This window comes from Pelmatolapia mariae, linkage group LG16_19 (assembly GCF_036321145.2).
Source record: "Pelmatolapia mariae isolate MD_Pm_ZW linkage group LG16_19, Pm_UMD_F_2, whole genome shotgun sequence".
NCBI classification, from domain to species: domain Eukaryota; kingdom Metazoa; phylum Chordata; class Actinopteri; order Cichliformes; family Cichlidae; genus Pelmatolapia; species Pelmatolapia mariae.
The window spans coordinates 46,776,027-46,798,680 of record NC_086241.1 but is presented as its reverse complement, the minus strand read 5'-3'; the positions used below and the strand labels follow the sequence as shown (position 1 = coordinate 46,798,680).

The 22,654-nt window shown below is 39.5% G+C and overlaps 1 protein-coding gene across 3 annotated transcripts; it reads left to right on the top strand.

Moving 5' to 3' along the window:
• The first annotated feature begins 250 nt into the window (after positions 1 to 250).
• Positions 251 to 22,287, top strand: sfxn5a (sideroflexin 5a). Of its 3 annotated transcripts, XM_063499808.1 has the most exons (14): positions 251 to 557; positions 3,905 to 3,973; positions 5,023 to 5,100; positions 5,836 to 5,862; positions 8,596 to 8,650; positions 9,154 to 9,179; positions 9,311 to 9,364; positions 9,904 to 9,960; positions 10,082 to 10,147; positions 11,441 to 11,531; positions 15,235 to 15,350; positions 15,579 to 15,664; positions 19,479 to 19,596; positions 21,553 to 22,287. In XM_063499808.1, exons 1-14 carry the CDS (start codon positions 510 to 512, stop codon positions 21,628 to 21,630), a joined length of 969 nt encoding a protein of 322 aa, XP_063355878.1. In that variant the 5' UTR covers positions 251 to 509; the 3' UTR covers positions 21,631 to 22,287. The 3 variants fall into 3 exon arrangements, with proteins under 3 accessions (XP_063355878.1, XP_063355879.1, XP_063355880.1); XM_063499809.1 differs by lacking the exons at positions 251 to 557; positions 3,905 to 3,973; positions 5,023 to 5,100 and adding an exon at positions 7,534 to 7,620 and having other exon boundaries at positions 5,833 to 5,862; XM_063499810.1 differs by lacking the exons at positions 251 to 557; positions 3,905 to 3,973; positions 5,023 to 5,100; positions 5,836 to 5,862 and adding an exon at positions 6,887 to 6,897.
• Positions 22,288 to 22,654: the final 367 nt, after the last annotated feature.

Here is a 22,654-nt window from a genome sequence, read left to right as displayed (position 1 = left end):
TAAGCATGCATAATTTCTAAAAACCATGTGTGTCATGACATCATATACTTTGAACTCAAATTTACAAACCAAACCCAACTCCTGCTGGGTTACCCTGTTGCACATTTGTATAATGCAAGCTGCTACTGTTTGCTCCTCAGAACCACCACTAGGGGGCTATGTAATCCTCTATAAGCTCAAGCAACCTTGCACTCACCAAGAGCATTTCTCTTTTTAACTGTTGTACTCCCAAACCCAGTGCAGGTCTTTCAACATTAACCTCCCGTTTTAAAAGAGGCGAAAACAATGCAAGCTCTTCTGGGAAATGTAGTCATCCTGTAAGGGGGTTAAAGCCACATCCTGTCAGAGCGAAGCAGACCGGAAAAACTACATTTCCAACAATGCGACCTGGCCAGCTGACTGTTGAACGGCAGTCCCACAGCTGTAAGAGTTAGTTGGAGGGTGAGAAAGAAATAAACAACATTTAATAATCTCAGAGAAGAAGAGGGCTGGCGGTGATTTGAAGCAGCATGTCTGAATATCCGCCCTTCCAGTATGGCAAGTCTCGTTTCGACCAGGTACTTGCAGTTTTTATCTGATCATAAACAGATACACTTGTAACAAAATATACTTTTTGGAAATAATTTGCGTGGCAAACAGACCACACCCACTCACCGTGTCAGCGTGTTTATGCGTGTGTGTGGTTACATGCGGTGTCCCGCAGGCGGATTCTTAAACCCATATCAGGACCATTATACCATATCATATCTTATTGCGCTTTTGAAATGAAAGTCATACCATAACTTTAGGTGAAACCTTGTGACTTTTAAAGCTGTATCCCAAAGGCTTTAGGTGTAGTTGAACGCATCACAAGAGCAAAGGTAAACTTGTAAAAATCTGTAATATACAGCTAGGTCCATAAATGTTGGGACAGCGACGCAGTTTTTTGTAGTTTAGCCTCTGCACACCACCTCTTGACTTAAAATCAAGATGTGATTAAAGGTCAAGGCTTCCAGCTTCTATTTAAGGGGTTTAAAAAAAAAAAAACTGTTCAGTGGTTGGTGTCAATCATTGTACAGGTGAAACCAAGATGAATTTGTACTACAGTGTGCAGGGAGGGAAAAGTATGGAGAAGGAGATAAACATGCCTCATTATCTGTCAATCAGGGTGGAGGCAATGTTATGGCATGATCATGTATGCTTGCCAGAGGAACTGGGTCACTAGTATTTACTGATGATATGACTGCTGATAAAAGTAGCAGGATGAATTGTGAAGTGTACAGGGATGTCTGTCAAGGTTCTCAGTCATCCAGGTCACCGTAGTCTAAGGAGCTTGGAAAGAAAGGCGTCTGGACTTCTTTAAGTTGCTTGAAGACATTTCACCTCTCATACGAGAAGCTTCTTCAGTTCTAAGAGTCAAATGGTGGAGAGTCCCAGATTTAAACCCAGTGGGAGTATCCCCCCAAAAGAGGGACAAAAGGACCTCTTTTGTCCCTTTTGTTAAGCAACTTAAAGAAGTCCAGATGCTTTTCTTTCTAAGCTCCTTAAGTGTACAGGGATATACTCTGTGCTCCGATTTGGCCAAATGCTGTGAAACTGATCAGAAAGCGATTTACAGTGCAGAAAATCATCGAAAGCAGCGAGTCAGAGAAACTGAATATTTTTCAGTGGCCGAGTCAGTCACCTTATCTCAACCCAGCAGAGCATGCTTTTCAGTTATTGAAGTTAAAACTGACGACAGAGAGACCCACAGTGGCTGCAATGAAGGCCTGGCAGATCATCTCAAGGGAGGAAATGCAGCATTTGGTGATGGCCATGGATTCTAGACTTTAGACAATCACTCACTGCAAAGGATTTTTATCCAACTATTAAAAACATCTCATTTTATTTCAAATTATGTTGATCCAACAAGCTTTTAGCTCCTGAAGAATATCTGTAATTGTTAAATAGTTCCTTGACTGCTTGATTTAAAATCCACTGTGGAGACACACAGAGCTAAAACTGCAAAATACTGTGTCGTTGTTCAAATGCTTTTTGACCCTCACTGTATGTGCTAACAGAAAATATACAGGTCAGCTGCTATCATACAGGTACCCCACAAGATGTGTTTTTATTCCATCTTATTTTAGTCTTTTAGATTTCAACCCTAGCGCCCTCCTAAAGCGAATACACACAATCCTGCACCTTCGAGGCTCTTTCAGAGAAATGTTTATTGCTTTATCAGTTTGAACTGTACCACCTTCTTTTGGTGTCTGACTTTTTATATGCCTCATTTAGATAAATGAGACAAATGTCATAAACAGCTCTCTATATGGGGTATAGCGGTTCAGCACCACAAGCCACATGTAACAAAAACCATCGCCCAGGTGAATCAGTAAAGTTTTAACAGAAAATGAAGATTTATTGTGTGTACCTAATAAACTTTTTAGTCTGCTATAAATATACATTTACAGCAATTTATGGTATTTTTGTACACTAAAATATTGAGTCAGTAAAAATTAAAAAGAAGAACATAAGATATAAGATGTATACACTCACCAGCCTCTTTATTAGGTACACCTGTCCACAAATATGTGATTAGCCCACATGCATTTTGGCATGTAGGCATGGTCTCTGTGCTCATAAACTAATTTTCAGAATGAGGAAGAATGGTGATTTGAGTGCCAGGTGAGCTGGTCTGAGTATTTTAGAAAGTACTGGTTTGCTGGGAATTTTCTGTAGGGCCATTATGACAATGGCTTGAAAAAGACCAAAGCCTACTCTCTTGTTCCAGAGGATGGTTATTTGTTTTGGTAGCTCTAATTTCTGTGCTTTCATAGTTTTTTAACCATCACTGAGGTGATTTGCATTTCCTAACTCCAACTCTATTGGTCTAAGTTGGGGAGGTTTAGCCTTCTGTAATGGCTTGGTGTTATAAGTCTCCATCTGTACTCTGGTATAACTGTACGGCATGAACTGTGGAAAAATTGAATTTCCAGCATTCCCTTTTTTGATCCTGTGAAATTATTATATGGAGATATTTTTTTGAATTTTCTTTTATAAAAACTGTCAAGTTTACTCCATTGAAAGTGGAATTTCAGACGAAGCTGAAATGTGGAAACCAACTCAAAAGGCTGCGTCTTCATAAATTAGGATCTGATACAACATAATGATAAGATTAAGCCCCTGTTACCCTTCCAGTAAAGCTGAGACAAGTCCCCTCTCTTACACTCGAGTATCGACTCAAACTGGTCAAACTGGAGTGGCATTGGTGAGTAATTGAATGTACCAGATTTAACAACTTTTCCCCCGTGCCATGTTTGTACAAACCATCCATATGTTCAGGAAGTCACGAGGCACAGCAGTGAGTCAGATACCAGATTTTCATCCAAATTAGCAGTTAGTGTAATTAAACTCCAGTTAGGGAGGGATAGGAGGCTTTCGGGGCTGCGTGGCGCGTTGCTGATTCCCCTAAATTATTCCTTATGCTCGGTTATGAATAAATGCTCGAAAGGTATTTCTGGCACAGTCATTATTAGAATTAATTGCAAAACGGTGTGAGTAGTTTCGGGTGTGCAAAAGATGCAGATAGGAAACAGTTTGTCTCTGGCATTAATGAGGAGGCTCCACCTGGCGTGTTTAAACAGCTGGCGAGCGGTAATATTGCTGTTTACTGGGCGACAGCTGGAATCTCCATGGCTCTCAAATCATAATCATGATTTGGCTGCATATATTTGATCAACAATTTATATGCAGACTGGGTGGAAAGTTGGACTTTCTGAACTTATACATTCCAGATCAGGATTTTTCCACTGATTATATATTTAAAGTTGCATCTGCAGTTTAATGCTTTGTCTAACTTGTAATGATCTTTAAATAAAAAACAATATTGCAAACAATTGCTTTGTATATGAATGAATGAATGTGCATTTCGTTTGTCTCTCAGAACACGTTTTTTGGCCGGTTCAGGCACTTCTTGGACGTGATTGACCCCAGCACGCTCTTTGTGACAGAGGTAAACAAACCTTTGGATTTGTTACATGGATCACATGCATCCTATGGGGGCTGCTTATTAACCAAGTTAGCCACAGTATCACAATATCTGCATATAATTGACATTAAACTCCATCAGATGATCTGTGATGGTGATCTCTAGAGAAGTCAGGTTTTATATAACTGCAGTGGTTTCCTAGCTGGGCTAAAACGGCACCACAATAAACTTGTGGGCTTCAACATTAGCCAAAATTTACTGAAGGAGGTGTTGAAGCAAAGGAAGAAAACCTCAAAGGTATACTTAAAATGAAGGATTCTCAGCTACTGCCAGCAAATGTGCCACCTTTAGGTTACAGGATATTCTCTGTAAATGTTAGGCTGCTCTGCTCATTGCGACATTTCCACAGTTCTTGGTTGTGTTGTGGTAATTTTGCTCATGGAGCCATCACAGCTCTAGTGCTCTGGGTAATGAAGCTGTTAGTGGGTTCTTTGGTGACACTAATAGCTGCAGTACCTCCCGGGATGTGATGAGGTGTGGACATATGGGGCTGCTGGGAGGGGTGGAAAGTGCATATGCTTACTCACCCACACACACACACTGATACACATGACACCTTGCTGGGCCAGGCATCGCCTCAACTTGCCCCTAATGCAGACAGTGGAACAGGGACAGCCCTGATTTGCCTTCGGTTGCACGCACACATGACCTCCTGTGCATACAGTAAAAAAAAAAAGTGCACGGCTAACACTGACACGCACAATTACAGAAACGTGAACACACATACACACACAGATGGCGAGCTCATTAGAACAAATTGGTCCTCATGACCTTGTATTTTCCTCCATATTAGACAATGATCACACCACAGTAAGCTCCTCATTACCTTTTAGGGAACTCATTTGTCACATGAAAATCAGCACGGAGGTTTTAGTAAAACATAATTATCACACATTGAGGCCTAGACTTAAATAGCAGGAGGGCAATACACATCTAAGCTGACATAGACCTTCAGGCGAGAGTGGCCAGACTTGGTTTCATATTTTATTGACTTTCATGTTCCGTCGCATCAGAAACGGCTGCGGGAGTGCGTCGAGCTGCTTGACCATTTCAAGCAAGGAACTCTGCCTCTGGGAGTGACGGATGCTCAGGTAAATATGCATCAGCTTGAGTTGAAAACTCACATCAACATGAGTTTGTGAGAATTCAGCATCTGAAAGACGCTGCAAACCTTTCTGAAAGCCTCTTCTATGCAATCTGACATGTGTCTTCTGCCCTTGAGTGGATTATCTGTGCACTGCAGGCACTAACAGGCCTTTGAATGCTAAATCAAAAATAGCTGCTTTAATGTTTGTGCCAGGGAAATATTTATGGTATGAACGAGGTTTATATTGTTGCAACATTTTAATAATTCGTTTTTATTTACTCTGTTGAAGCAACTTATTCGTTATTTGTTGTACAGTAATTTCTCTGTGAAGCAGACTCTATGAATATACTTAACCTTCTATTTTATCTAAGGAGGTATTTACAATCAATATTTTTAATTGTTTAAACATTCAGATGAAATATTTAAATTTGAAATATCTGTTCTTTTTAAGTCTACTGCTCTTGCGATAGCTGATGGTACTACAAACAATTTTAATTGTAAAAATAAACCAAATTTAGTCATTTTAATTCATTTAATTTCAACAATATTATTAACCGTACGGTCCTGTTAATAATTGCAAAATATAATAATTGAAAATTCATCATTTTTTAATGTAATTTTTGATTTATTTTCTTTTACATAATAAATTTGTAAACTATATTACAGACAGACAAACTATCCCCATTAAACACAAGCATTGAAAGACTTTCTACTTTTTCTTATTTATTTTATTTTACAGCTTTGGCAAGCCCAGAAAACAAAGCAGGTAAGATTTCTCTGTTTTTGCTTACTTTGTCTATTAGGAGAAGCAGATAAACTATGATCCATCTCTATATAATGTCATTATTGAGTCCGATCTAAGTGAAACACTCCAAAAAAAAGTAACACCAATTGAAGCGGGTAAGGTTTGACTGGTGTTACGCGCTTATACCGCAAATATACCGAAGAGTGTACAAAAACAACATTAAAAAAGGCGTCCATGTTGAAGTAACTACATTAAAATTAGACACTCAAGCAGGCGAGCGGTTTTACCTCCAGTGTTAATTAGCTGGAAGTGCCAGCTCTGCAAGACGGCTGACAGTCGTTGAACTACAGGTGCAGCCGGTTAAAGTGGGAGAAAATTATTTAAAGTTTTAATATCTATTTACAAACTGCCAACGTCCAACACTGCCAGAGATTTATGTATTTGATATTTATGCCTCACCTAAATAAAACTTAATTAATTTAATGAATTGATGAATTATTTAATGAATGTATTTTTAAGTGCAATGTCAGCACTGTGAAATTAGTTTTGTACTTTGTTTGGCATTTCTTTAATTTAGATGCTGTTTAAATCTTATGACTTCCCCCGTCCACATTTATTTAAAATGTGCATTTTCATTGGAAAATTAAAAATTAAAAGCCGTCACATCTCAGTTTTTGTTCATATTGAACTCGACACTAAAATGTGTATTTAAGGATCTAATCAAACGCTCTAAATACAGATGAACCAAAAGTATCCTCTCATCTTTAGAAACTAATTTTCAAAACCACGTATGGGATGCAGTGGACTTTATATTAAAGTATGTATTTTGTCGACATAAACTTGTCTTTGGGTCAGGTTTAATGTGTGTATAAAGGGCTGTTAAGACAAATCTTAAGTAAGTAACTCTTCTTTTATCATTATGGTTGCTATTGCTTCCATTTCATGTGTAGGATATGCAGTTCAGTCTGCATAAACTATTTCACACTCTGCAGGAATGAAAACAAATCCGGCTCAAACTGGGCTCCATATGAACACTGAAGGCTGGCTTACGTCCAGGTTTGTTTTTGTATGAGAACATGCAACAGTTGGTGCTCTTGCAGGGTTTCAGGGTTGTCAACTGCCAAAACTCACCAAAACTGACCTATCCTTCAGCATGGTGCTTGCCTTATTTATGTACTTCTAAGGTTTATACTCTTTCTGAGTGTTAAAGACCTAGAACTCTTTGTGTAGTTTGTTAGATCATTGTAGTTTAAACTAGTCTCCAGATTTTTCTTACTGCATCCCAAGTTCATTCAAGACTAAGAGGAAAATCTATGTTCAGCCATGATAGTGGTATATCTATCACATGTACGTATGTGGTCTTTTACAAGTCGAAGCTTGGCTCCATGAGCCTGAGGAAGCAGTGTAATCACTTTCGTTCTTTTCCAATCTGCAGATTTGATCACTGTTAAGGCAGTGGGGGAAAGACACATCCATCTGTCTTATCTACTTTGTAACAGTGGGAATAGCAAACTGACGGGATAATGTCTGGTGTACTTGCTTGAATATTTGTGTAGAATTGACAAAAAACATCCCACAATCCTTCTAAAATCATTTAAAAGTAAATGGGCTTTCTAAAGTTAGTCTCCTATTTGTCTAGAAATACCTGCCATAATTCATTTTGGCTGCTTCTGTCTCTTTATGTCATCCAAGATTCACTCAGTGACACTGGAATCACGGCTCTGTGGTGGCCTTACCTAATGTTGCCGGTCCTTCCTGCGGTTCTTTATCACTTTGACGGTCTGGTTAAGTTGTAGCAATGTTGTAGAATGAATCTGAAACTGATCAAATGCTTTCTTGTGTGGTAGATGAGAAGGTAAACCTTGAAAATGCCCCGTACCTTAGTCTAGTTGAACAGATTGTTAAAATTTGCTCCCTGTTTCGGGGGAGTTAATTAAGCCATTGGATGTGGTTGCAACCAGTTCGTACATTCAGCTGACAGTGTGTGTAGGCAGTCCGCAGGATAAATTTCATTCACTAGACATCCCTTAACTGTCCATGAAAACTGCCTGGTTCAACTTTGTGTTTTAATATAAATTAGAAGATGATAGCATGCTAACATGCTAAAAAAAAGATAGCTCTTGCTACCCAAACCATAACAGAAATTAGATTTGTTGTACACATTGTGTTAAGTGTTAGGGTTCGGTTTCTACGGCACCCCACAATTGGTAATGACACTGGTGTTTCGTACTTTCTATGCATCAGCATTGTTATTCCAAGTATTTTACATTAGCATTAGCATGTTTAGCTTCTTAAAGGGAGCTTTTTCTGTGGTGAATACTTTTGGCTTGCTTTAAAGCGTTATCATACTGTATCTGACAACTTAGTCACTATTTTTCTTTTACTTGTGAAGATAACAAACAGCTTTTGTTGAATTACTTTTCTTTTTAGCAAACATGTCAAACTGTTATATTTGTCAAAGAAGTAAGGTTATTTTTCAAAAGCTCCCCAAGTGCAATGAATTGTTCCTGAAATATAATTAAATGAGTGATATAAATAAATAAGTAGATTAGCAATAACTGGTTAATCTATTGATTTAAAACCATTTTCTCAGTGGTTTTTATATATTCAAGTTAATATTAAATACCCTGAACAGTAACTTTCTTTTAGTTATTTTCACAGCAGTACTCTCTTTATAAGTCATATGAACTGACTTAACCCAAATCATATGGTGCTCATTACTGTCTGATTGTTATCATTATGCACTTATTACAGGCCATCATCCACCCCGACACAGGGGAGAAGATCCTCATGCCTTTTCGGATGTCAGGTAGCGTATCTAAGAGTGGAAACTTTGGAGGGGAATCTCGGGGCTTTTAAGTGGTCCAATGTGGAGGCGTTCTTCACCTTAGAGACTGTCATGGCTCAACAGGGCTCTTTAGGTTGTCTCAGGCCTGGAAAAGGTCACGCTCAGCTGGGCGCTGATTAAAACCTCTCTGCTGTGCTGACAGAGATCTACTTGGGGTTTGTGAAGAAGCAAATGCTAGCACTTTGGTTCAGTTTGAAAGCACCATTTTCTGTAGGATGACCGTAGTGGAAGTGAGAACAAAGAAAAGAAGGAAAGGACAGAAGCAATTAACATGTTAGGACCAACATACCACATGAATGTCAGACCAATAGGAATTGGCCTCATGATCCAAAGTTAGAAAGAAGAGAAGAGTGTTTTTTGAAGGGCTTGGACATTTCTGCACAAAAGAATAGATTTATAGTAAATCTGAGAAAAAGGGTAGAGGCGAAATTGTAAGAGTGGTAATACTGATCATCTTTTACCAGGTTTTATCCCGTTTGGCACACCAGTGGTAAGAGTGGTTTTCATAAACTCTGTTTTTCCAAAGCACGCACTCATACAGTACCAATGCTACAAATAATAATAATTTATTGATTTTCCTTTATGAAATTTCCCTTTCTTTCTTTCTTTCTTTTTTTGCAGGTTGTTGGCCTCCTCCTCCCTAATCAAACACTCGCGTCTACCATCTTCTGGCAGGTATTTCTGTGAAATTCATCTCTGGCGTAGTACAAGTTTGGTTTTCTAAATTACTTCACTTTGTAAAGATGGCACATATGCTGTAGGTAGTGCCTCAAGAAAAACAACTAATGAGCAAGTGTTGACTATTTATGTGACAATATATTACCATCCATTATTATAAATCATTGCATCCATCATGATTTGCCATGTTAGTGATTTTGTTTTGATAAAACTAAGAATGATCAGTTGTAAAGCTGTGGGATTAATGGAAAATGCTGTAAAAAAGCAGAAACAATAATGAATAGAATAAATTAAGAATTAATTATAAGAAATCCGGGTGGTGTGAGACAGAGGCTGCCACTGTTTAAATAACGGAGTCTCTTCTGTCACTGATTCTGCTCGTATGCTTGATAGAGCCAGTGGCTGAGCCTGTAGGTTAAGATGCTTCTTTTGGCTTATTTTAAATGCACAGGAGAATCACCTTGAATAAAAATTATTATTATCGCAGTTTATTACATCTTACTATACTTTTCACTTTCCTCTCCTTTGTATGGCAGTGGTTGAACCAAAGTCACAATGCCTGTGTTAACTACAGCAACCGCAATGCCTCCAAGGTACTGTACCTGCATGGTATCCCAGCTGGCCCATTACTACACACATTACAAATGCCTTTTTTTTGTTGCTCAGCTAAAGTGCTTTTATAATGTTGTCTCCTCTTGTTTTCTGCCACTTTAGCCAGCTCCAGCTTCCAAGTTCCTGCAGGGATACCTTGGGGCGGTTACCAGTGCAGTGTCCATTGCTGTAAGTCCTAGCAAATCTTGTGTTGACTTGTGTTGACTGATAAAGGAAAAACCAAAAAAGTAAAGCCTTCAACCTTGGCATGAGTGTTGATGTTGCATAGTTTTTCTACCAAAACAGTGCAACTTCCCTGCTGGCAACAAATTTTTGGAACACCAAAAACCCAACAACCAGCTGATCCAAGTAACGTAAATGAGAAATCCACGATTTGTTGTGGACTAAAGACTCATTAACAACTATTTGCGGGATCTGTGTATGTGCTGTGTGTCTGGAAAAAATCTATGATTATATCGGCCATTATATAGGAAATCACCAAATAGTGGTATCAGTCTCATTCAACACCTAAGGATCCATCAGGTTAACTGATAATTCCCTGAAACTAGGAACAATGTATAGAAGCAGGTCTTTGAACTCCCTTCATTACCCACAGATGGAAAAAAAATGTCCAATCAGACTTTTTTTTTTGCAGATTATTTATTAATTTGTCTGTTACATACACTAAACGAAGGGTTCCTGTAACCACCTTGATAATCAGAAGAAAATATTGGTAGTCTGGGCTTCTGTGCAGTTTCAGCATGTGGTCTTTCACCGCATTACTTCTTAAGTTAAACACCAAATATCCAAAATGGCAAAATTTCAAATAAGGTGGATATCGACATAACTATAAAAAAGCAAACTTCATAATACCCCAATCACTTGAACCTCTCTTCTTACCTCTATGTCATCACAGAATAAAATGTCATAGGGGCGTAATACCCGTTCACACACCTGCCTGACACAACCCTTAGTGTGGACAAGGAGCTCCAACCAAGCCAATTACTGGTCCTGCTGGGTGTTCATCCGGCTGATGCCCTCAGGCTTGACAATGGCAGCAAGCACAGAAAGAAATTGCGGGGTGTCTGGAGTTTGGTACGACATCCCTGGAGGGGGGCAGGCGCGCTCCAATTAAACGTCCGCTCTGGTGACGACCCCCCGCAGGGCTAGAGGGAGCTGGAGGATGAAGTGGCGTGGTGGTGTGTTATTTGAGCGCATATATCCTTTTGAATGCACCAATCTGAAATGTTAAAACACTGCAAAGTTACGTTCATCAAATCTTTAAACACATTGCCCATAATTTTAGTCCACTTTCTCCCAGTGATCCTTTTTCTGATGCTTGTATGTTTAAGCCTGGTGGTGGCTGTTCTCGTGCTCTTCTCATCCCCTTTGAAAGAAAGAGCTCTGAATTCCAAATTTTCTGTGTTGGCTTTTCAAACACACAGTGTCTGATCATATCATCTGTGTCTGGTTTATCTTCAGGTTGGGTTAAACGTTTTAATCCAGAGAGCGAGCCGCTTCAGCCCAACCACCAGGCTTTTGGTGCAGAGGTTCATCCCCTTCCCAGCAGTGGGTAAGTTAAATAAAAATGTAAAAAGTCAGGCAAGCTTCTCGTGGGACAGAGAGAGGTTAAGCCTAGGACTTTATTATGTTGGACATTTAAAGTAAATGTCATAGCTTAGATATTTTTTAGTAATAGTAATAATAAAAACAATTGGGGGGTTTTATAGAAAAAAATGAAACGCCTTTGGCTAACAGCTCTGCAATAATTGCTATTAAAAGGTATATTTAAAAAAACGCACACACAAGCTGATTGTTTTCTTTTCCTTGCTCTTGATATATTATACCTTTTTATTTAAGCTGTTTTGTGATCACAATAATTCCCTGTATGAAAGCTAAATAGAGCGATTTTTGTTTCACGCTGCTCCCCTCCGTCCGCTCTCCTCTCTGCAGGCTTACCGTCGTGTTGAGAGCCGGCTTTGTGTGTGCAGCCACAAAGCTGATTTTCATGCCACTCTCCCGCAAACACAATCACACCCAGGGGTATAGACCCGTGTCCCAGAATGCCCCGGGCTGCTGGCTCATAATTAAATTGTTTGCCTGCCCCCCCCCCCCTTTCCTTACCATGGCGGTTCTTCTAATTAAATCAACAGGTTTCTACAGCGCAGCCTTTGCCTGGTAATTGGCTGCTTGTTAGAACTCTGCTGCCGCAAACAAATTGGATAATTACCCTTAAAGTGGCGTCTATGTCAAGGCCTCATTTACCTGATTTCTGTTTGTTCATTGTTGTTCCTGTTGTTGTTTTGCTAGGCCAATATAAGAGGTAATTAAAATGGCTAATTGAAGCGAACGAAAGCAAAGGGCCGTTTGAATTTTCGCCCATTTGATTTTGTTTGCTTACTTAAGGCTAGATTTATTTGTAATAACCTAATCAAGCGGCGGCCTGTCATTCAATTAGATTATGAAGACCTTAACTGGAGGGAAAGCCACACTGGCAGAAATTTAGGGGGTTAATTATTTGTTGTCTTATTTGTCATTAAATGTGATATTTAGAAAGTAATTATGTACAAAAAAATTCTTGGATGTATTTCTGTGAGTGTACCACCAGTTATGAGATGATGATTAAAATGTACACAAATGTAATTATTTTAAATAATTACAAATGACAGGCAGATATTTCAACATTAAGCTGTGCAGATTTTGCATTTATCAATTTAATTTAGTAATTACTTTGATGCTTTTATTTATGTATTTAAGAGTTTCTATTTAACTGTAGTGTTTGTTCGTGTTTGTTCCTCGCCAAAACCCTGTCTGTCTCTTTTTATTATTAATTGGTCTGGATAAAAAAAAATCCCTTGTAGGTAAAAAGAGTTATTTGCTCAGTCAATTGAATTCCCCTCACAAAGCGACCTGCCAGCCCTGCGGCCTTTAGTAGAGATAACTGTGAACGCTGTTGTCTTAAATTAAAAAGGCTCGGGGCAGCACCACTAAACTCTCTAAAATGAGTTTGTCTTATTCCTATTAGAGTCAAGAAGAAAGGTTAATCTATATTAACATACATTTGTGTTCATTTTAGCTTTCGTGAATAATCAGAGGGGAGCAACGCCGCTGTTTGTCAACCTGCCAGCCTTCGTGATTCTGTTTTCTGTGATCTGACTGTTGTGTGTGTGTGTCAGAGTCTCGCAAAGGCACGGCTTCAGTTTTCTGACACAAGTGACATGGCAATAATGTTCTTCATTTGAGGAGTGAGAAGAGTAAACAGGAGTTCAGTGTCTTCCACAGGGACACTCAGCGGTGGTAATTGGCAGTTTGGAGTTTTCATAACAATATCAGTTCAGCGTGTTAGCTTCTTTTAGAAGAGATGATTTTCCATACAGGAGGGAACAAGGGCAAAAGCGATTTCTTAAGCTGTGGTGTTTTCTGACCCAATTGCATATCCTGATGTGTTAAAATGGACTGTAGATCAATGATAGGCTGCTAATCTAACATTATTATGTAACCAAAAATGTGCAAATAACATGCAGTTGTAGATATTTAATGTAAAAATGCAAACATAAATTATTTATCTGTATTATAGGTCTAGTACCAATCCTTGGGTTAATGTAGTTAATAGGTTACTTCATTTGAAAGAATAGTCTTGTGCAAGTCTTGAGCCACGCTTCATTTCTTTATATCTTTTAAAAGCGGTCTTGAGTAATAGGTGATTACCAGAGAGTCAACAACTTGGCCTATTGCAGCATGGCGTGCAGTGTGTCTTTAAAAAATTTGAGGAAACTGTGACAGGCCTAAAAAAATGTCTGCAGCTGATTAACAGTATCTGAAAATTATGTCCTTAAGAAATAGGAAAAAATCCAGCAAAGGGTTCACACAGGACCTGAGTGATACAGCCAACGCGTCAGCTGATCCATGTGTCAGTGAAGAAGGGTGGCTGTCATTGTTCTTATGGAAAGTAAACAAGGAGAACAGGCTGAAGTATGCCAAACTGAACAAGAACTGGACTGAAAATTGGTGGCAACAGGTCTTATGGAGTGATGAAACCAATTTTTAAGTCTGATTCAAGTCATTGTCAGTGTGGACGGAGGAGATCGAGAGAAAAGTACAACAGGGAGTGTCTGTGGCCATCTGTAAAGCACGGCGGAGGCTCTGCCAAGCTTTGGGGCTACATCTCGGTCAGTGGTGAGAGTGTCTAAGAGAGTTCAGCCTGTGTTGGAGAATAAATGAGGTCACACCAAATACTGACTTTTAAATCTCATTAGAATTTTACAAACTCTGTTTTTGCCTAATATACTGTATTTCTGTGTATATTTGCACATGTTTGCATATACACATTGCAGTTATTTCCTATTTTTCTAGCAAGAAAGAAACAAATAAGTGATGACTCGAGCCTTATATGATATAATTTGAAAGAAACATTATGTACGGGTGTTTCAAGTTTCTTTTTTTTAATCAATCTGTGTGTTAAAGTATTATTATTTCTTGTTGGCAGCTGAGTGTCCTTGCAGTTTTACTGCCTTGCTGCCAGTTCTATAGTTAGTTTTATGCTGATTCTTACATTACAACATTTTGGACAAATGATGATTTTTCACTTCATGATAAAAAGTTAAAGGCTCATCAAAGTTATTGTAGTGCATCAGGGTCTGTAGTAAATTGAATGTCAGTCCAGATTTTTAAATATATTTCACAAGAAAACAAAAGGTCACGCTCGTAGAAATCCAAGAGGAAAAGTCAGCGCCAGAGGTTAGTCACTCTGAATTTCATCAAAGTGGTGGACCAGCCATATGACCCCCTGACTGATATTACCATCCTTAGAGCCAAGATGCTTCATTATTTTTGAGCAAATATTTAATAATCACAGGACACTGATGTGGCGTTTACATCTTGAAAAAGAATATGTGCAACTTCTGAATCCATCCATGCAGTTCAGAACAAACAAAGTTTAGTCCTTCATCCTTATAGGACTTATAAAAGGAAATCAAACCTCCCTTTTCCAGTGGGCGTCTTCATAGAAAACCTGTTTATCAGTTAGTAGTCTGATTACTTTTAAGGCTGTCAAAACGGTGGGGCTATTTAAAAATTGCTTTTTTAAAAAAAAACCTTTTCTGTCTCTATCCATAACATCATGATTTCCTCATTCCAAATCCACTGAGCTGAGTTACAGAGCCAAAATAAAACCCCACCCGACCTGTCACTGTCTGGAAATATGACTGTATGTTACATTCCTAGTGGCAGTGGGACTTTTCCCTTTGATCTTAAAAAACATTCTTCTGTCTTCACAGCGAGTGCAAATGTCTGCAACGTGGTGCTCATGAGACACTCTGAGCTGTCAGAGGGCATCAGCGTGCTCGACAACAATGGCAACGTGGTGGGAACATCAAGAGTAGCTGCCAGGCATGTATGTCCTCAGCTCTGAAAATTAAATTGATCATGTTATTGCTATTGCTGTTTAGCAACATATGCACTATAATGCTGTTAAATGGCAAATCATTTAAAATGTAAATGTTTTGTGTTCACACATCAGTATTGGTGCATTTAAACACTTAAATGATTTAATTGTTTCCCAGATTTAGAGCAAATTTATGTGTATTTTTTTAATAATCCTGGTTTATGTTTTCTTATGCAGGCACTCTTGGAGACAGCCCTGACCAGAGTAGTCATGCCCATGCCAATCCTGGTGCTTCCTCCCCTGATCATGTCTGCACTGGAAAAGTAAGAAACACTTCTCAACTTAGTTTAGCCAATGTAACTATCTGTGTTTCCACCTGTTCAGCTGCTGTTTAACACAAGACACTCTGCGGAAGTTCAAATCAAGCATCAGAATTGTTAAGAGAAATGATTTATGTGACACTGAATATGTCGTTGCTCTTCTGAGTATTTCAGAAACGGCTGATCTGCTGCCATTTCAATGCCAATCGATTCCTGCTACAGCTTTCGGATGGTAGGATCAGAATTTGATATCCCACCAGCCTTATATAAATGTTTCAGGGTGGTGGCGGTGTAATGGTTTTGTAATGGTGTTGCTGGCCTTCCCTTTATGACTGCAGCAGGATCCAGGAGGATAACCCAAAGCTCAAATCATCTCAGACTGGCTTCTTGAATATGAATGGGATATTTGCATTTCGGACATGCAGCTGCCTAATCTGGAATGTTTCCAGCGTCTTGTTGAATCTCTACCATGAAGAATTAAGACCGTTCTGAAGGCAAAATGGGAACCAGTACTAGCAAGGTGCACCTAATAAAGCTGTCCTGTGAATGTATCGGTCGACTGAAGGCAGAAAGATGTTGATGCAGTTTAGATGTTTAGATTTTCTGATTCTTTATCGTCTGTCTGAAAGTGTGCTGTTGAGATCCATTGCTTTTATATCCACAAAAACAGGATAACAGTAGAAGAACCGCACTGTTCCTGATCAATTAAAGAACTCCCTGCAATGTCTTTCTAATGAAAATATAATCTTGACTTTCAATGGAGACTGATCTCTTCCTTTCACTTGAAAGTTGACTCCTCTGGCTTTTTATGCTATTAACTTTCTGTAGATTGTGTCTGTTGGAACTGCTGAAGTTGACCTCTGTTGTCTGTACAAGAGGAGATGGTTGTGCTCTGCACTTTAAATGCGTCCCTTAATATGCATTTCATTTTGATATGAATAGTTTTTTGTAGGAAAATAAGACCAGTGTTTGCAGCAGGAAAATAACTAATTTAATTAAGTCTTAATGGAGAGAATCACTGTCTTTATCAAACTCCATAAACTATTTTTTAAAGAGGCTAATTATGCTGTTATGGCGGTAATGATGGAGGTAAAAGTTTCACGAGTTAGAATAATTCAAGGATGCAGCTGTCTTCTAATTAAATTATGACAAATAATTATAAAGCCGTCCAATTTTTGTTCAAGAAAAGAATATTTCCGATTCTCTCGTTATCTACTCCGCTGTTGTTTAATACTGATTTGATACTGCACATCAGCTCTACTGGTTCAGCTTTGTGTGCGATGACGGTAACGGCGCCTTAATGACGAAGGGTGTTTATGCAGATGCCCGTTGATCGATGGCGCGACTGTGCCTGTGGTGCAGTGTGGAATGCAGCCATCTCTGCAGATCCTTGACAGCACTTGTCTAGACCTCTCAGAGTGGGCGGGCTCAGTCGGTGGGGCCGACTGCCCAGGTGTGTTTGGGATTCCTGGCAGCTGAATGACTGAACCGTGAGCGAGAGAGAAAGCAGCGGTGGGGTGAGCGTAGATCTCCGAGGGTTGGCTGCAGCGCTGCTCAGCCATCCTCCACATCAGCTCGCCTTCACTGGCTCTCAATGGAGCGAGAACAAGGGGACGGAGACACGTCCCCGGGCGGCCCCTCAATGATGGATTACACTGCTGAGAACAGATACACGGGGAATGACTGCAGGTTCTGGCCTTCATGTGCTTCAGTAGCTGTGAGGGGGTGCAGTGAATTCTGGACTTTCATCTGTTTATTTATTTAAGTCCCAGACTACATTAATCTGCAATGGGAATTTCCATTTTGTCTAAGATACCCAGGTTACCTGGTTCAGAGTCAGGTTTACTGTTTCAGCATTTAAATTCTAAGTCAGGTGTTATTTATAACTATTTAATAATATAAATTATAGTATATTTCCTGCAGTAGCAGTAGCGAGACTGTTTAGATAAACACACAATGGTCAAAACTGGCCATGTTAAGGCTCTTTCATATTGAAATATGACACCAAAAATATTGTTAAAAATAGACATGCTCACCATTATTTTTTCCTTTTTTTGTAACATTTGTGAAAAGTCTGTATTACACAATCCCTCTTGACACATGTTTGCATGCTTCTTTCTGCTCTAACTGGCCAACCTGTCAAAATAAATCAAATGATGGCTCGGCAGGAGCGAACGAGTGAATAAAAATGAACCGTTTGGCTTTCAAGAATTCATTTTTAATAAATGGGAACACATTTGGGCACATTTTGGGCAATCTCTAGGACACTTGTATAATAAAAATAAACAATATAATATGATATCCTAGATTTAGTAATCTAGAAATTGTTTCTGTTAGTCCACATTAAAGGGGGGAAAACAGTTGTAGTTGATTATGTGTTAATTCCTGATGCTTTTATTTGCTGTTTCATTTCACAGTAAAGCACTTGGTTATAAGTAGAACGACTAACAATATTAAGTTTGATTATGATGCTGTTTTTTGTTTTTTTCCTCCATCATCATTTAGTGCTGTGTTTCACCACAGGTCAGCAGGGGATAGTCTAACAGCCAGTTTGATCATGGTAACAGGGAGACACAGGTCCATGTAAACAGTTCAACCTGGGTAAGACCTTGACCAAAATATGGCCACTAGCCAGGTTGTAGTCAGATCCCGTGAATGCAGTATTACATTAAATGATATCACTGATTTTGGTTGGTTTCAGGTTTTTCACCTGACCAAAAAAGGTTTTTAAATTTTGCACATGAGCCCGAACCCAAGTTCCTGTCACGTCTCACATACCTTGCAACTTTTCTCCCATTTACTTTTTTTTTGTTAAAAATGCAGTTTTCCACGTGTGTGTATCTGCACGTGTGTGTGTGTATGCGCTTGCGTGTGTGTGCACGGAGCCTAATTAAACCATGGCAGCCATATGTGTTAATGAGCTCCCTCATTAGGCAGTAGCTCTCCTCGTTAGGGGGAGAGGCGTCGCTAGCGGTGGAGAGACAGAGCGGCTCTTTCTCAAGCTCCTGCTGAGCTTCGCTGTCCCGCTCAATGAAGAGGGGGATTATCCTAGTGGAGGGTTAGCGAGGAGAGAGAGGAGAAACATATTTCATTCGTTTGATTTATTAAATGCCCTTAAAAAAATTAACATGCATTTGTTTTCTTTAGCTCATGGGAATACATTTTTGAAACCTTTTGCAAAATGTTAGCAAAAGATCATGTGGCTCAGTTTTAACTGCATAAATGGTGATTAAAGGCTTGTTTAAGCTAAACATGTGTAACGACGAAGTGGACAGCTGATAGTGTGTGTGAAATCAAAATGTTTTGATCTGCTCACCTGCTGATCCACGTGAGTTTTATCAGGTCCTGACAAATGACTTTCTTGCCGGGGTTTATTTAGCTTAACTGCACTGAATTAACTTCGGTGATGAATGGTGTGGAAAAGTAGCCTGCCTAGTGCTGCATAGGTCTTGTGCTGACTGGCACCTGAACAGTGGATTCTAGGTTTCATGGGTTGGAGACTCCATCAATGTCTTGGGGTGTTTGTCATGTTCCTTTCTTAAGCACATTTTGCAGAGTTGCTGGGACCTCAGCCAGAACCTAAAGTTTTCAACAGAAGATTATAAATATAACAAGATGATCCAGCTTTTATTCACCTTTATTTTAATATGTGTAGCTGGTTGGTCCCTATACACTCATAGCATATGTGTGTTTGTTGACTATATATGCAGCCCAGGCTATGTTGCACTGTGTTGTGTGTGAGAACCTGTTGCTTTTGCCCATGGTCTGGTTGTATGGCTGACAACTGACTTGTTTCTTCTTCTCTGTGTCCCGTCAGGCTCCCTCTCCTGCAGAGACAAAAGAGGCTCGTCCTGCCTGTCCACAGTCTCGTGTGTCTCGCTGCCTTCAGCCTGGCTCTGCCGCTTGCCATCAGTTTGTTTCCACAGATGTCGCAGGTACTTCATTTCCAATTATTTTTCTCTTAAGGAGCATACAGTTGGAGACATAATTATTTGATCCCCTGCTAAATTTGTAAGTTTGCTCACAAAGAAGTGAACAGGCTAATCTTTATGGTAGTTTTATTTTAATTGAGAGAGATGAACTATCAACCAGAGTCACTTGCTTGTTGCCTTGGGGGTATGTTTTGAGGTCTGATGGAAGATCCATCCATGACCCAATTTAATTTTAGTGTTCTGGCCGAGAGAAGGAGGTTCTCAGGCAAGATTTTACGGTACTGAGGAAGTCGTCTTGTAAACTATGCAGAAAAATAGCCCCAAAGCATAATGTTTCCACCTTGACTGTGGGGATGATGTTCTTTGGGTCATACTCTGCATTTCTCTTCCTCCAAAGACGGAAGGTTGAGTTGATGCCACAGAGCTTGATTTTGATTTGACCTGACCACAGCACTTTCTCCCAAGGCTTCTCTAAATCATTTAGATGTTCACTGGCTTGTGCATGTGCCTTTGTAAGCAGGGAGACTTTTTGGAACTGTGTTATCAATGGTGTTCTTGGTGACCGTGGTCCCAACTGCCTTCAGATCATTAACAACCTCCTCCAGTGTAGTTTTGTGCTGATCCACCACCATTCTCATGATCATCCTCATCCTATGAGCCAAGATCTTGCATGGAGCTCCAAACCGAGACTGACTGATGGTCATTTTATATTTCTTCCATTGATATTCTCTCTCTGCATTAAAATGAAAATACCATAAAAAAGACTGTTCATTTATTTTGAAGTGAGCATACTTACAAGTTCATCAGGAGATCAAATAATCATTTTCCCCGCTGATTTAAGCAGGGCTTTATATTGGGTCTTCTAAAATTGCAGATATGCTGGATGTGTGTTCGAGCATATGTGTCTAAATTATGAATGTTTGAGTCTCTGCGGTGGCACAGTTTTTGTTCTCCTGCCTAATACTCGGATGCTCATGCTCAGTCCTGAGACTTTGTTCATTGCAAACACAGAGCTGCAAATGTAAAGCCTCAGGTTGAATGATGATGTCGGTGACCAGCGTCTCCTGACCTCTCCAGTATTTCCCATTGAGCAGTGCAGCAGCGCTGTCCTAATGAGGCGCAGCCCTCTGAGACTCAACCTGCTCTGTTATGATCTGCCCAGAGCCACCATTGCCTTTATTCACCGCCACTGATGCCATCCAGACTAGCGGGCTGAGATCTAACTTTAGCCTTATTGCCTCAGTATGTGTCATTCTACTCATTAAACGGCAATGGCACAATTATGTTTTTCCACTCCCACTCCCTCTCTCTTTGTCTCCTCTCTGCCAAATGACTTGCTGACACAAGCCAACCAGCTCTGGCTTTAAAATGTTTAGGATTTAATTACCACTTGAAATAGCTCAGACAGCCATATGGCAAAAAACTTCAGACATATGTGCCGCCAACAGTCCTGTGAAAAGCTGCCTCCAGTTCCACAGAGGGGCCTGTTTTTTTTTTTTTTTCTCACAAATTCTTTTTGCACTTTCACAAGGATAGCAGATGAAGAAAAAAAGGGAAAAAAAAAAGATCTCCCCAAAAAGCAACATGAATGCCCCACTCTCTTGGACCCCCCGCCTACTCAATTTGTCCCACTTCCCCATTTCACACCTACCAAGATGTCTGATTAGGATTCTGCCTCCAACTCCAACAGCCATCTGTCTCTGGTTCAAATATTAGGTGATGCAAACCTCAAATTAGACTTTAATCTGGCAAATTGGCTCTTTTTGCACATTAGCAGTAAATACAGAACATTTAAAGCCTTTGAGAATTACAGTCAGTTTCCAGTCTCTATGCAGTGGTTCGTGTCGGTGATATACGGTTGCATATACAGTACACACATACTGTATCGAAGCTGTTATTTGTGCCAAATATTTCCATTTGCACTACTGACCTTTTCTGTCCTGCTTCGGTTTCCCACAGATCAGTGTAGATCAGCTGGAGCCAGAGATTGCCATGGCAACCGATTGTAAGATTGTGACATACAATAAAGGACTTTGAGTGATCGCTACCAAAACTGAAATGTGAAGAAAGGACGCGCAGCTCGTCATGGCTCGAGCCGCCCCGACGCTGCCAGGGAATTAATTGTGTCAAATTTGGCTGTTGCTGCAGTGGCTTTAGCACACGTTTGGACAACAACAGCTGATACGAAGAATCAGCAGCAACAGTGATAAGAAAATATGTATCACAACACGAGGAGACAATGCCAAACAAGTGCATTTTGAGGGTAACAGCCCCGTTAGCTTGATTAATTAGGTTAACAAAACCCATAAGCTTGCTTGGTTCCTTGCAGCTTTTTCCACAATGAACAGACCGCTAAGCATAGATCAATGTAAAGATGGATGGATTGATAATGGGCAAATTAAAATGTCTGGACAAATAAATGTGTAAACACTGTGAATGAAATGAAGATACAAATGCTTCCCGCCTTTTTTTTTTTTTTTGACCCTTCAATATTAATCAATACCTTCCTGTGACCCAAGGCAATGTATGTCTGTAACCTGGAAGTATTTCAATAAAAGTGAAAATAAGAAAGCAGCCAAGATCAATCTTTTTGAATCTGAATGATTATTTTTGCTCTCTTGGGGTGCTGTGACTCATGTTCGCAACTACTGATTTATGTATTTTTAAAGTAGCTCTGCTGTGAATTGTGTTTCTCTGGTGTCTGCACAATAAATATATACACAGCCTGATTGTGTTTGTTTAAGTTTCCTTGCATCTCAATGAGCCAAGTGTTCCCTGTGACCACTATCAGCTTTAAATTCCTCCAGTGAAAGAGTGACACAGTTTCTAACCACAATGGCAGATAATGAAAAAGTTGCAGTTTTGGTTCAGAGTGAAAGCCAGAACATTATAATTAAGCAAATATTGCAAAAGCATAAATAAATACACATTGTTAATATTTAATTGTGACATTTTGTTTCCACAATGTTTCTTTTATTAGTTTTATAACCAGGGACTTCTCTCTCGCTCTCTCTGTTTGTGTACATATTCATGCTTGATTTATCTAAACATTCTTAAAGTA